General features: G+C 39.5%; 2 protein-coding genes across 4 annotated transcripts in view; both read left to right on the top strand.

Moving 5' to 3' along the window:
- The window catches only part of rabgap1l (RAB GTPase activating protein 1-like), an 81271-nt gene that overhangs the window by 21914 nt on the left and 43767 nt on the right, over positions 1-15590 (top strand). The window lies entirely within an intron of this gene.
- gpr52 (G protein-coupled receptor 52) lies at positions 6454-10969 on the top strand. The gene has a single exon (XM_079593276.1). It carries the CDS (start codon positions 8006-8008, stop codon positions 9116-9118), a length of 1113 nt encoding a protein of 370 aa, XP_079449402.1. The 5' UTR covers positions 6454-8005; the 3' UTR covers positions 9119-10969.

Here is a 15590-nt window from a genome sequence, read left to right as displayed (position 1 = left end):
CTGCTTTAGTCTTTCAAAGTGCTTTCGGCGAGGAAAGGCAGCAAGTCTGAAGAACAGAAGAACTGTGTTTTCAAGGGTAAAATTGATGATCTTTACTTACTAGTTTCCGTTTTGTCAGCGGGATGAGCCTTTATAGTATAGCAGGCTGTTTATTTACAAAACATATTTTCTACCCATATTGATGCTTCGCTCAGATGTTCGTTTAACCCTGTGAACTCATGGAAACGGAGCTAGTGGAATGTTTAGCAGTGCTGAGAGCGCATCTAATTGCCTTTTCCAAAAGCAATGTCACAGCAAATTCTAGTGATTCCAGCAGAACTACAGATCTAAGAAAACTGATAATCTGGGATAGGACTGTGCTTTTTTTTTTGCAAGCTACAGATTTTTTACATGTTTGAAACGCTATTCCTTTAATGTTGTTCTTGTGGTCCGACTGGTTCTCATGCCAAGCATGGTCAGTGACTGGAACGTTCCCACACTGAACCAACAACTGTAGACTCAGTCCGAAAAGTGGATTAGAGTTGGATTGTGGTTTTAGCCACTATTTTAGCAAGAAATGTTTTCAGTAATCCAGCTCAGCTCTGATGCTTGTTTTTGTCCACTTTTGTTTATTTGTTATTTTATTTTTATATATTTATATGATGAAGAATAGTAAAATAAAGTCACCATGAAATGTAATATTGAGGTCTACATTTTTGTCTTGTTTGAGAAGCCGGATATACGACACTAATAGGGAAGAAAAGGCTATCGCAACTTCTGTTTCATGCCTTTTATAAATGTACATTGACTAATCACCATACATATATTTGCATTTTACTTTGAGTGAAGAGATGGATGGATGGATAGATGGGGGGAGAGAGAGAGAAGGATGGAGAGATGAATAGATTATTATTAGTAAAAAACAAATTATGAAATTGTGGTGTGCCAGGTGGAAAATTGATCAGCAAACGAAAAACCACTCCTTCAGGTCATTTTCTGAAGCCCAAGCAGGTTTTTCTGCATTCAGCAGCTAGAGCAATTCTACTTTCAAGCCTCTGATTTCCTAGGATTTATTTCCAAATTGACTAAAATTAATGTCAAAATACAAAATGACTTTCTAGCAGTGTAATGACGGTGACCAGAGGTCAGCTGGAGGTGAGGATACTCCAGAACATCCCTGCATGACCTCATTCTGACCTGCCACAATCAATTTACTGTTTGGTCCGTGGTAGAAGACCCCCCCCCCCCACACACACACACACCCCCAGCCAAAACACACAACGCTCACCATGGCTTTTCGCATGCAACTTTTCATATAAACCCCCATGGCGTCGAGTTTTATTTTAAAACTGCATCAACAACAACATTGTAGTGAGCAAAATGCTCCTTTGTATGCTGATGGAGATATTTTTTCGTTATCTTGGGTTTTTCTTTATGTGCAAAGCTAGTAATCATTGCTTTAGGAGCAACTCCTGAAATACAGCGCAATAGTCAATGCCAAGCAACGAGAATGATGATGAAAGGAAAGATTTCCTTGTAGCGTGAATCCTACAGTTTCTCCCGCAGCCGTTCTAGTCTGGCCTTTAACCATGCACTGTACTGACTTGGGCGTTATGGGGCATGGAGAGTATAATTGAATAATTCATTCAATTTTATGTATTCTTCAACTGTTGTAGTGCTATTTCCGTCTATCTACTTTTGGTTGGCTTTCCCCAGCAAATGCTGATATATGTGATTTTAATTGCATTTGTAAATGATTAATTGCAAATGTCATTGATTTGAAATGAATTGATATTGAAATTAAGTTCTGATTTTATTTTGGAGTTCACATCATTCAGGTTCGTCTATCTTGTCTAATGCTTTTTTTTTTCTCATCAAAAACATGATCCTCTTCTTTCTAGCCTGTCTGTAATGGTGTCTGACCATACAGTGCTTTAACACTGTCTTGAGTGTGCATTGTCCTTGCTGTGGATCAATGAAAATGCAACCCGTGTGGTGTTTCCAAGAGCGTGAAACTGACATTTCCACAACCTTTACTTCTCTGATGCATGAGGGATCTACCAAAGGTGCTATTCTCAGCTTGAATCTGACCATTTTTTTTATTTACAGACAAGAAAAGAAACTTTTGATGACATTATTGAAAAGAAATATTCATACTCTTCCCTAAAAGAAGGCTTAATTTTATTTTATTCAAAATATGCACTTTTCTTAATAAGTCTACAAGATTGATTTGTTATGTATGATACTTTTAAGAATAAAAAAAGAAAGTAAAATTAAGTGTTTTTCTCATTTAATCACTTACCATTGTGCTTTCACATGCCTCTTCAAATTGTAAGTCATTGTACTCAGCTGAGGCACACGGATCCTTAGGCTGGAGTAAATTGTTTGATTACAAGATTGTAACGGAGCATGAAACATCCCGACTGTCTCATGCCAAGAAGGATCCTTTCAGCCATTTAGACAAATCGCTGGGCTGCGTCCAGCATTTCGTATTAATATGAATTTTTCGACACGACTGTTGTACCACCTTCTATTTCAAATGGTTGGTGGGATTGATTATGTAGTCTTCACAAGCCTCCTTAAGTAGATTACAGTCTTTATGGAGCATGTAATGAAATCTTTGATGGAGGATCATTTCAATACAATGTTTTTTGCATATTCTGGAATTGCAAGAGTAGTTTTTGTTTGTTGAGTGCGGGTGGGTTTGTGCAGTGTTGTCTAGTTGAATGAAAGACGTTGAATGAAAGACCTCAGGGAGGTCACATTTTTTTTCTTCAGAAAATGTAAAAATGTAGCTAACTGATTTCCCATCACAAAGATAAAGGACCGTTCACATTAACCCTTGCTTAACTCGAAATCCAGTCATTCCAGTAGGAATCCACACGATCAAGAGTTTCACTCGAATGCGGAAAGGTTCACCATGCAGGTTTCGCTGATATTTAAGTTGGTCGTGTGAATTCGCCACACTGACCAATAGAAAGCTGCTTTGTTTGAAAGTTACTGCTGTGTTTGCTATGCTTCATACATCGCTATGCTATGGGCAAAAATGTGAAATTCGAAACTTTGCTAATGTGACGGCACCTTATTTTTAATCGCAAGCCATCTTTGCCTTTTCGTTCAATGCTAGTCTATGGGATTACATTTTTTTTTTTTTTTTACAGTGTACTCAACGATTTGCCTTTGGACCAGTAAGTGAGCTGCCATTTTCCCAGTATATGAGATGTTTGAGACTTGCCCACAATGCCATCCCAGTTTCCTCCGACCAGCTGCCCCTCCCTCACAATAGACCCCTGTTCCCAGCACAGCCCGACATGTATCTTAATGCAGTCTACATCTAGTGACTGAGCTGCCATTCACTCTGGACTATAAGGCTTCTATTAGTGGCCTCCTCATACGCCCGTTCCACCTCCCTGAGAATCAATAACCCTCAAACAACATCATTTCATTCTCGCAACGACACAACAGTCGCCAATGAGAAAGCATTTTGGGTTTGTTTTTTACACGTCTCGCTTTATGGCACTGTAAATGTTGGAATGGAATTTGGCCCCTATCTGCGCTGTAGAGTAGATGGGGTAGGCCCCCCTCATAGCGTGTGTTATCAGACTGTGTCGCCGGGGTCAGCTCACTGCTGACACAGAAATGACAGTTTGCATTACTGAGAGACACACTTCATACACTCGTCTCCTCTGGTCATGTGTGCAAAGGTTTGAATCACTGCTACACGCATGCCTCCGGACTGACTGCAAGTTGTTTGTTCAACATTTTAAACATGAAAACTTTTGAATGCGATTATAAGGCGTAAGTGAACTTTTCGTGTCAGGTTTATGGTGATATTTTTATGTCTGTTTAGACTGCATCTTTAGCAAAAATCTTTTTTGTCTAAAAACAACATGAAAACGGCGTTCAAAGCATATACATATTTTTATTTATATGCAGGTTTATTTCATTTTCCAGAGTTTACGGGATGTTTTTTTTAACTTTATTTTATTCATTCAGATTGATTGGATTGTGTATATTTTGAATTGCCTTTTATTTGTCTTTTTTCCCCCCATTATTATTAGAATTTTTTTATATAATTTTGTGCTTTTTATATATTTTTTTATTTAGCTTTCTTTTTATTTCAGTGAAAGTTTTTGAAATTTTTGTACTTAAGTTAAAATTATACATATTTTATTACTGTTAGTTCCCAAGGAAACGTTTACAATTTAAGTATTTACGTCTTAGTTTTTATATTATATTTATGTCTATATTTTAATTAACAACAAATATTTTAAGATTTTTTTAGTTATTAATAACAGCACTGGAAAAGTGGACTATTACATTATTGGTGAAAATTGTTATTCTCCACCCATGCAGGTGAAAAAGGCTTTTCAGTGAAAGCTGTCATAATTAAAAAAAAAAAGACCAGGGGCATTTATTAAAATTAAATTATGATGTAAAGTGTCCAGTTTAATTTAATTACTATTGCTGTAAATTATGCCAAATCAAGTCCATCTGTCATATTGACCTGTACTTGTTCAGCCAGTGTGGTGATGAGAGCCAGAGTGCCCTTCCTGTCCCTGTACAGTCAGAGTCACTTGGATCAAAAGCTCAGATGAAGAGGATTATGGTCATTGTTTTCTCTAGCCTTTTCTCTTCCTTTGTGATGAATCATTTATACAGGCCTCTACCTGCCACTTTTGTTCAGTAGTATCTTGTACCACAAATTATGGATCATCGTATGTATACATTTTGCCAGAATGTGCCATTGTTTACTGCAGAATTCTGTATTTTAATTTGACCTAAAATCATGTTAAATAATAACTAGGGCTATTTTTGTTGAATAAAAACAGCAAAGCTCAGTTGTCTGTAACATTAACTACATAATTGTCATTAGCTGCGTTTCCATTACTCTTCAAATTGCATTAATTGAAATTGCGTATTAAAAATGCACCCAATGTAAACATGTCAATTTCGCACATATATCGTAAAAAAGTTTGTACGCTCGCATGAGGTGTTTTTTCAGGCAATTCTAAAAAGGAATATTTAGCAAAACTGCAATGGAAACGTTTTTTCCCCCGCATTTACAGGTCACCTGCCGTCATTCTTCACATGATCCTTCTTTACAGAAGGCGCGGTATGTTTAGACAGAAGATGAGACAGAGTTATTTATTAAACTCATAAAAGACAAAAGAATTATGGGAATACTGGATTCTAAACATCAAAGAAGTGCCACAATTTATCAAGACCTCGAAGCAGATCTTACACCCAGAAGCATCTTATAGGTAGCCGCTCCCATGTATAAGGGGCTTTCTTTGCCATTAATGCTTAGATAATACGCCTACGTCTCCTTCGTTTAAAAATAATGTCTAGTGCGGGGGCTACGATATAAGTAAACCTACTAACATCCGTTGCCATGATTTTTGGAATAACTAATCGTGAGACGAAAAAATGTAGTTTTAGTCACATGGCATTAGTTAATGGAAACACCGTCCTTTTGCAATAGTTTATTATCGACGTTACAAATTTGCGCAAAACTTTTGCTATATTTTCTAAATGGAAACCTGGTCATTGTCAATTATAGGCAACCATTTAGTCATTTAGGTTTAATGAATTTGGAACCCTGTTTCTGTTTCCGCAACCCCCATTGAGATGAATAGGGATGCTAAAGGATTGCTTTCTCTGGGAATTATAGACCTCACTGAGTGCAGTCTGTAAGGACAAAGTTGCGTAAGTGTTGTCTATTTATTTTCTTTTTTCCAGCCACAATTTTTTGTCATCACGTTCAGTTCAGGACTGCAAGCTCACAACTCTGCTCGGATATGAAATTGTTTTGCCACGGGGCTTGAACATTTAGCAGCAGTGCAGCTGTGCAGGAAACATTGACTGTCATTCTCGTAATCCCTTTGTATTTTATGAGCTCCTCTTGTTGTAATTATGTCTAGCAAACTTGTCAGTAAATCTGCTGAAGATCTGAATTTGTGATTGTGTTAGAGAAGACTCGGGCGATAATATCCTTCCAGGGGAATGAAATCCCCCCCCCCCCCCCCCCCCCCCCCTCAGAGTCTCTTAATTTGTTTGTTGCACCATGTCAGCTGCTGTGAGGGAGGGTCCTGGCTAACTGAAATGCCTGGCAACTGTAACCAAGGGGCAGGCATTGCTGCGCTTGGGCACTGGTCTGTGTAAGTGACTTGAAGCAGGAAGGAAAATGAGAACGAGGGATAATAAAACGGGGAGCTGTAGGAGATAAAAAGGGAGATATGGGAGTCTGTGATTATTTTTGAATGGGGAAACCTCTTCAGGGTGTGCAGGAAGAGGAGGATAATGAGAAAAGAGGGAGAACATTGGAAAGAAGGTAAGAGAGAGAGCAGTGTGCTGTGAGGTGTTGTGTGAGAAAGAAGACCTCAGGTGCCGTCAAAAGGGGAGGGAGGAGAGTTGGAGAGATGGTGAGAGGGGAAAGGAGGGAGGGAGCGAATGTGATCGAGAGGCACAGTGGAAGAGAGAGCGAGACTGCGAAGGGGGAGAGGAAACTGTGAGCCACTCAGCATCTCTGAGCACTGGCAGTGAGGGGCTGCTCTGTTTTCTTCAGCTCATTTCTGCTTTGCTGCACGGTTTGGAATAGATCTGTTCAAATTATTATTGTTCTCACCTTTTTGCTGGCCTCAATTTTTAATTCTTTATTTCAAAGTGCGTTCTGTACTCCGTACGCTCGGCGGGAACTGCTGTCAACCTGCTTTGCCTCGCAGGTCGCAGAGAGCTGACAAGGACAGGAGCGGTACGCAGATTTTCCACTTTTGTTGAAGGACTGAATATTTCAAAGGAGACTTTCTTACGGAATGTGTCGCAGGGAAGTTGGCGAAGAGACGACGAGGTCTACCTCAGAAAGAAAAAAGCTGGGCATGTACAACTAATCAGATGCAGAGACTGGCATGCCAAGTGATGTGCAAAGCTTTGAACGGAACCGTGGATGGAAACTGAGAACATGTGGAATGCAGACAGGATGCCCAGTGCATGCTGTCCTGACGCTATCTGAGGAGACATCTTCATGTAAGCAGCTATATACCTCTTTCGGAAAACACAGGTCTCTCTTTTTTAAACGTGCCCTGCTTTTATCCGATATGCATAGTAAAGTTCATGAAAAGTAATTGGATTGGGAGCAAAGAAGACCAAAGGCTTCGCTGTGGCCCCCCAGAACCTGATCTTGAAATTTTGATTAGTTCCGTTTTGCCTCGCTCAGACTCCTGCAGGCTATGAGCAGCGCTCTGTGCAGTGATAGCTCTGGCAACTCTCATATGCTGTCCTGTGTTTGTCTAGAGTGTCTGTGTTTTCATTCGGACTATAGAAAGGGGGTCGGTTCAGTGGCCAAGAGGTGCCTATTCCAAAAGCAAAACCGGGTGCATGTTATTGTTCTGTGACAAACTAATATGATTGGAATTTTTTTGAGACATTTGCAATTCTTGAAATACAAGTTTTGTGGGACTCAGGAGTAGATATGACCCAAGGACTTTCTTGATATTTTTTTGGTTACATTTATCTTATAATATGCTTAATCCTTCTTATATTGTCTTCACTGGTCACAGGAAACCGTTTGATCTTCATTTCCTTATCCAACAATCCTGCACATTTTACCCTTAAGAGGACAACTTAAGGAATTGGTTGACTTCATTGCAATGCTGTGGACAATTTTGCCATCCGGCCTTCAGCACAGACATGCAACCCTTTTGTGATTGTTCCTGTTTCCAGCAGCTTTAGTTTGTGGAGGAAATATCTCTGTCTGACAATTACTGAACTGCTCCCAAGCATGACTGATTTCAGAGGAGCGCTGGGCACCTTTTTTTCTTCTCCTTACGGACTATATTGATTTTTGCCAATGCTCATTTCATTGAGATCCAGCCATGTGAAAGATCGAGGTAAAGGGGAAAAGACAGAAGATTGAGTTCTGCTGGAAGAGATTACTGAGAAGGCACAGACACAGGATCACTTTGCAGGCCATCTGCACTGCGTTTAGGACAACGGAACCTTATCCAAGTGGACAAGGTCCGAGACAATGAACCGATCGGGGCTGATCGAACCGGTCCCCACTGCGAACGGCAGCCTTAGCAGTCAATTTAGCATGTCCCTAAACCACTCCTGCCCTCTAAGCTGGGCACAGAATAAGGCTGTGGAGGCTTGCGTCTTAGAGACTGCGGTCATTGTGTTGCTGACTGTACTCATCATCGCTGGGAATTTGACTGTGATCTTTGTGTTTCATTGTGCCCCATTGTTACACCACTACACCACCAGCTACTTCATCCAGACTATGGCCTATGCGGATCTGTTGGTGGGGCTAAGTTGCCTGGTTCCCACCCTTTCGCTGCTCCATTACCCAGCTGGTATCCAAGAGCCAATCACCTGTCAGGTGTTCAGCTACGTCATCTCTGTGCTCAAGAGTGTTTCAATGGCTTGTTTGGCTTGCATTAGCATGGACCGCTATCTGGCTATTACCAAACCCCTATCCTACAACCAACTGGTAACACCCTGCCGTCTTCGATGCTGCATCATACTCATATGGATCTACTCTTGCATGGTGTTTCTCCCTTCTTTTTTTGGCTGGGGTAAGCCGGGGTACCATGGGGATATCTTTGAATGGTGTGCCCACTCTTGGCCAACATCTGCACTCTTCACTGGCTTTGTTGTTTGCCTGCTGTACGCTCCTGCAGCCCTAGTAGTCTGTTTCACCTACTTCCACATCTTCCGCATCTGCCAGCAGCACAATCGAGAGATCAGCGAGCGTCGAGCACGCTTTCCCAGTCAAGAGATGGAAACTGCCGAAGGCGGCAACCAAGCAGGTCACGGTCCAGACCGACGGTATGCTATGGTGCTTTTTCGCATCACCAGTGTCTTCTACATGTTGTGGCTCCCCTACATTTTCTATTTCCTTCTGGAGAGCTCCCATGTGCTGAACAGCCCTGCCCTTTCCTTTGTGACCACCTGGTTAGCAATTAGCAACAGCTTCTGCAACTGCGTCATTTATAGCCTGTCCAACAGTGTATTCCGGCTGGGGATGCGTAGACTCTCGCAGACGCTCTGCTCCTCCTGCTCTTTCAGCCCCTGCACTCATGATGACAAGGACTTTAGCGAGCCAAAGCCGAGGAAGAGAGCCAACTCCTGCTCCATCTGAAGATCTGCAGAGGGTTGCTTGGATCAGTCTTAAGCTGCTAAATGTTGTTGCAAAGGATTTAGCCCAGATTTTAATGTAATTGTAACTTGTATTGAAACTTGGTAGGTTCTTATATAGAGATTGAAGAAATTATCCACAGTGAGGATGAAGTTGTCTAGTAGTCATGTGATCTACATTTCTTGTAAATATTAAGATGACACCTGCCTTGGTCCTGTAAATACCACTGAATGGTCACGGGCCACAACCTGCTTGACAACCTAGAGATTATGCAGTTTAGAGCGTTTTGGAGCAAAATATTAACAAGACAAAGCCAGGGGGTGGGTTCAAAGCTCTTGCTTGTGCTAGCTCTTTCTAAATATTGAGCACACTTTTTAGGCACATTACCCATGTTGCTGGTTTGGTTGTTTTGATATTTGTTGAGTTTTGAGTTTTGTGTAGCAGCTGTAACTATAAAAACAGTTGCTTTTCAAAAGAATGAGAGCTTAAAGACCTTGTTAACTAGTTCATTTTAGCAAAGGTCTTCTCCTAGTGGCTTTTATGGTACAGTGTGTCTTGAATCTAAAATAAACACAGGCAAATCATGTCAAAAGCGATGTAGCAAAGGACAAACAGCTTGGTCTGTCTTTATTTTTTCAAACTCTTCTTTCTAGATCTGATCTTTTTGTAGGAAATCTTGAAATACCACATGCGCACAATATCAACAAATGCCTGGAATAGTTGTGGACTGTAGTTTAGCTCCCCAGTGGTGTAAAGCCTTAGCTGTTTGTAATTAGACCTATTTGCCTGCAGTGACCCTTTGAGAAACATGCAACTCAGCATGTTTTATTTTTTAATTTCATATTTTTGCCAGATCAGCTTTAATTTAACTTGACGTTCACATTACCTTGAGCAGAGGATTCTTTCCACTCACTTTAATGTATGAATGTCCAAAACATATTTTCTTTGTCTTAAGTCTATTGATTTATTTTTCATTCAATATTTTTAATTACGTTCTTAGTTTTATCTCTTTCTAATAGTTATGTTAAGCACATTTTTTTTAAAGAGTTTCAAATGGGTGATGGGACTGGGAGAATATAATTGTTTTTCACATTCAAATACTTGTACATTTCACAGCTATTTTTGGCATGTGATCTGCAGAAAAACATGCATACACAAATTGTGTAGTTTTGTTTTTACTTAAGATTATTTTATATATTCCAATTTTTTTTTACGTTCCAATTATTTTACGCAGTTATGTGGCTGTCTCTGAAGCATAATACTTACTGTCATATTAGTTTCTGCAATGAATAATGGTGGTTTAATAAAAAAAACTGCTCCTGCTTTTTTTGTGTGCATATTTCTGTTTGTTTATGCCTGTAAACATTTATTTGCTGGTTGATGTTACAGCCCTGTACTGGCTAAACTTCCCAGCTCTAAAAAAAAAAAAAAAAAATACAACTAGGCTAGTTGATGTGCAGTAGATGAAATGAAGAAATGAAAAAGATAATAAGAATAGAAATTAAATGGTGAGGGTGTTATTTTTTAATTAAAAACTTAGAGTAAATTGACTATTTATTTATTTTTCAACATCCAATGGATGTGAAACTGATGAACTAGCAGTATATTCCTGTATTTATTTTGCTGATGAACCTATGATGTCTCTGTCCAATTTTTTTTCTGATTATGAAACAAAAGAATAAAAATACAATATATATATTTTTTTAGTTCAGAGATTTTTGTTTTTGTGAGGCACTTTGGTTTTGCTGTCGCTGCCAGTACAATAAACTTGAACAGTGAACACTGATTTGCGATGACTGCATCTTTTGGCTGTAGTTAATCTGGATTTCACGTCAATAAATTACAATTTTATCACTTCTCATTCTCTTTCTAATTTCTCTCTAATGCAACAACTTTCTTGATTTCAGCATGGTAAAGATCCTGATTCCTTCTGCATCTCAATGTATGTCGACCAAATGTATGTCGAATGTTTCCAGAGCTGTCCGTAGAGGCTGGTCAGAGTTTAAGTTGGCCATGTCCTCTAAGGCTTCAGGGCAAACTGATCCCAGCGCAGCGGCCCCAGACTGCACACGCAGCAGGGTTGGCACTCGGCGGCTGCCTCTAAAAAGGTTACAGCTCCCTTCAGAAGGGAAATTACACATGTGCAGTTAGAGCGAGGGGGGAAAATGAAGTGACCTTTTTGAAATCTAATGAGCACATCAAATGTTTCCATGATCATGGGAGGCTTTGGACCTTGGCACCAGCATGAATAAAACATGAGTGCTCTCAGCGGTCACTAACAGTACGTCTCATTCCGCTTGCTTACACTTGTTATGTGACCTTAAAATGCGTACAACATCCTTCTTGTATCTTTATTGTAACTCAACCCAAATACCTTTTCCCTTTTGATTTGAAGTGACAATTTCATATCTGTGGATACCAGGCTAAGGTCTCATTTAAAAGCAGTGTCAGTCTTGCTATGGGAGATTTGAGAGTCTAGCGCATCTTAATGGCCGTGTGAATTGATGTTTGGCCGGCACAGCTGCTCCGGGGCACTGGCCTTTGCCGACATTGAAGGTAATGTATGCCTTGTCACAGACACTGACAAAAAAAGGCTTGTGTTTTTTTGGCAAATGTATTAGTATAGGTTGTTTCAGGTCTTTTCGTAGCTTTATTTTTGGCCTGACACAAAATAGCAGACTGTTATAAGTTAATTATTGGCATTTTTTGTACTGTCGCTTGGTTTCCATTCTCTGCTGTCAGCTTACACAACAGTTGTTTTTAAATGTATTTAATTCTAGCACATTTATGGTAAAATACATTTTCTTGCAGCTAACGCTGTAGATTATATATATTGGCTTAATAGTCAACTGTTTGTGTATTGGACTACGCTGAATGAGTTGTATGTTCATTTGTGCAAATTGGACTACACTGCTCATGCTCAGTGCGTGCAGCCTGCGAGAAGGACACCGTTCTTGGCGATATTTTATTGTACACACACTTTTTGTCTTGTACACAGTTTATCTCATTGATGCAGAAAAATGTGTACTTTTATACCAATGCAATTTGTACACCTATTTGAAATGAGGCAGGACCAAGTTGGTTTGGTGTTGTGTGGTTCTTCATGTTTCAGGGTCTCATTATGGCTCCTCTCTTTTCGAGACTCTTGCTGATGCAGCCTGCACAAGAAAGCCTAATGTCAGCGAGATGCTGGCGCAGGTTGAGCTGAGGATAACAGTGCTGGTCCCTGTAATGTATTTTTAGACTGCACTCCGGTCATGCTTCTGTCATGCCCCTGACCTTTTTTATTGTACTTCTAAAAGAAGATTTGAGGTTAGGTGCTAAAAGCAAAACAGGCTTTACAGTACACTATCCTCATGATGTGCAAAAGTGTTATATTTACATATATAGACATAGCACATATTTACAAAATGCTGTACACTGTTCCTTTTGTGTTAATCTATCGTGTTACTTTTAAGACTTTGTGTCTTAAACGTATATAAAAAATATATATATATTTTACTAACAGGTTAAGTAAATATAATGAATAGGCTAATATAGTGCTTATACGAAATGCTTCTCGAGTTAATTTCTCTAGCGAATTAACCTGCTGTTGACACTAAATGCCTAAGGTAAATGTAATGCTACATGCGATATTATTCTCAAGCTGTTTTATTGATATCTTTCTGCAGTTGAAACTGGTTGAGAGATGTAAACATATCGATCGTCTTTTCTTCTTCTGCGCTTTTTACTGGTAGCAAACAGCATTACATTACCGCACGCTCCCCCCTCTGGATTGGAGTGTGGCTCGCCTGTGACAATGTATTTGTCGTGCGACTGCATGCACCGAACAGGGAAATCCGTACTGTACTGTTCGGAATCGGGATGAATGCATGTACCGTTACAGACCTAACAGTATGTATATACTGTTATATTAGGACCCCCTCGAAAATGAGATGGTGCATCTCAAGGGGTTTATCCTAATAAATACATTTGAATATATATATATCTCAGGGGCGTGTATTTGAACGTAATTAAATTGCATTGTATTTGATTTGCATGATTTCAACTTTTTTTTTTTTAAGAATACGTTTACTTTTATTCTTGCCTATATTTATTAAAATTTTTAATTGTATGTGTATTTTATTTATAGGCTACTAATATTTATCATATGATACTTTTTAAAATTCTTAATAAAAAAAGAATACTTCCGGCAGACATTTAAATTGCCACCTGTCATGGTGTTTCTTATTTGTCGTCTCTGATTTAGACCTTTTATGGTGCTGTTTTACCGATTTAGACCTTTTGTGATCCCGCCATACTGTTTAAAGGTAAACTATGTATTTTCTGCGAGACTACTGGCAATATAATGTAATGTACATATTAAATATGCAGTTACTGTTGTTTAAAATCACATCTATCACACTTGTTTGCTGTGGAGTCTTAGCATTTGCCTCTAAGAGTGAACAATTTTGTGATTTCTCTTGATGTTGCTTCTTTTCTCATATACTTGAAGACATTTGTTCACCCTGCCAGTCTTTCATCCATATTCATGGACACAACTGAGTGGAGCTTACCGTCCAGGCCTGTGAATATTTATGAAAATCCTTTGCGTGCCATATTATGAATTCCTTTTAATATTAATCTGTGCTGCCACACAGCTTCAAGAGGCATTCTCCTCCATCAAAAGGATCTGAGTTGCACGACCATGAGCTGGAGGAACACCTGGCCCTTTCTGTGGCTAATCAAAGGTGAAGCACTCGCGCATCCTCATTGGACACAATGCGAATCCCCATTGTCTCTGGACCTAATGGCTGTTTATTAGGGCTTCGCTCTCTTCACATTCTCTAAGTGGGATATTGGTACTTGTGGTGTAAAGTGAGTGTTTAAAAGGATACCTAACCCACCCAGGCACTCTTCACGCTGTTATCTGTGGGTGGTATAGGTTAGTGGTTAGATCTGTTGTAGTAACTGAATGGTTGTGGGTTATAACCCCACAAGGGACAGTCTATGAAAGTTTGTCATTGTGCTTTTGGGCAAGGAACTTTGTTTAATGTAGTGTTACACTGCATTGAAAATTGAATATTTCTCTACTATACCCTATGCGAAATACAGTACAGCAAAGTTGTATGTCCGAATACATAGTATTAAAAAAAAGTAGGCAACATGAGGGTGAGTAATTAATTACAGGAATTTCATTTTTGGGTAAACTATCCCTTTAAACTGACAGCGCTATAGCCATTCCTGGTCCTCACATATTAGTTTGCTCTCGGGTCTGTTCCCAGTTGCATTAACCTAAGAAAATCTCTTCCCTTCGTTAACCCTACCCAGATTAATCTGTACATCTGTAATGAAGCTGCCTAATGGTTTTTGATGTATTATGCAATACAGCGCAAAGATCCCACACTTAGCAGATGATTAGCGATATAGCCGTGAGGTCTGAGGATTCTCCGACTCTGTACTGCCGGCCCTGACCCACTCATGAGCAGCTGAATGGCCCGCGGTCTGTTGATGCTAACATTCACGGACAGCTGTCCACTCCTCACTATTAGGCTGGTCGCATGCCCATCCGAGAATACTGCCATCTGTCCTTTTGTACATGCTGGAGCTGAGGAATTTTGGGAGGTTGGGGAATAAGCCTTTTTTGGGGGGGTGGATCATGACCATGGTCTCCAAAGCTGTGATGATTTTCCATCAGTAAGTATAATCTTGATAAGTATACATTTTATAGCAGCTATCCAAAAATTTCAATGCATTCATCACAGATTGAAAACTTGGTAAAGGTTACAGAATTGGAAAAGCAAAAGTCCATTTTTGACCTTTTTTATTTGGGGCGAGGACCAAAGATATAAAGCGTTTTTAATATAGGGATGAATGGGATCTTATTGGATGAAGAACATAATAGTATTCTTCATCTACATGCATTCTGAATTTCGGTAAGTCAGATAAGGATATTGTCATTGCATTTGATAAAATGGAATTGGCAATTTATTGTAAGTCACGCAATCATGTATCCACCGCTGATTTTTTTAAATGAAATTATTTGATTTTTAGTCCTGGATTTGGGCACAAGTTTGCATCTGTGTCCCCAGTGATCTCTGTTTGGTCACATTTTTTTGTGTTAACAGGACTTAACAATAAGGATGGAAAATATTAGAATATTATTTGTGTAAGGGAAAAAAATGTTTTATGCCAAATTTTCACCAAGATAATACTATCTAGCTGGCTAATGTAGATGTTAGTAAGTATGAAAATGCATAGCTAAATGAATGATAATTACCTTCTGGTAAAAAAAAGAGAAAAAGTTGGCAGGGCAAATAAAATCTGAACTAGCAGAAAAATTATTGTCGAGCCCTGTTTTATAGGGCTAATATATATTTAGCTCATACCCACTGGCTTGATGCCAGTGCCATTGCAGCTCCCGCAGGAGTGAACCCAGCTGTTGAGTCCTGGCAGCTCATGCAGACCTGCCATCCCCAGCATGCAGGATCCAAAC

The sequence above is a fragment of the Phoxinus phoxinus genome (genome assembly GCF_949152265.1).
Source record: "Phoxinus phoxinus genome assembly, chromosome: 20".
Classification (NCBI taxonomy): domain Eukaryota; kingdom Metazoa; phylum Chordata; class Actinopteri; order Cypriniformes; family Leuciscidae; genus Phoxinus; species Phoxinus phoxinus.
This window is presented reverse-complemented; position numbering and strand designations above follow the sequence as displayed.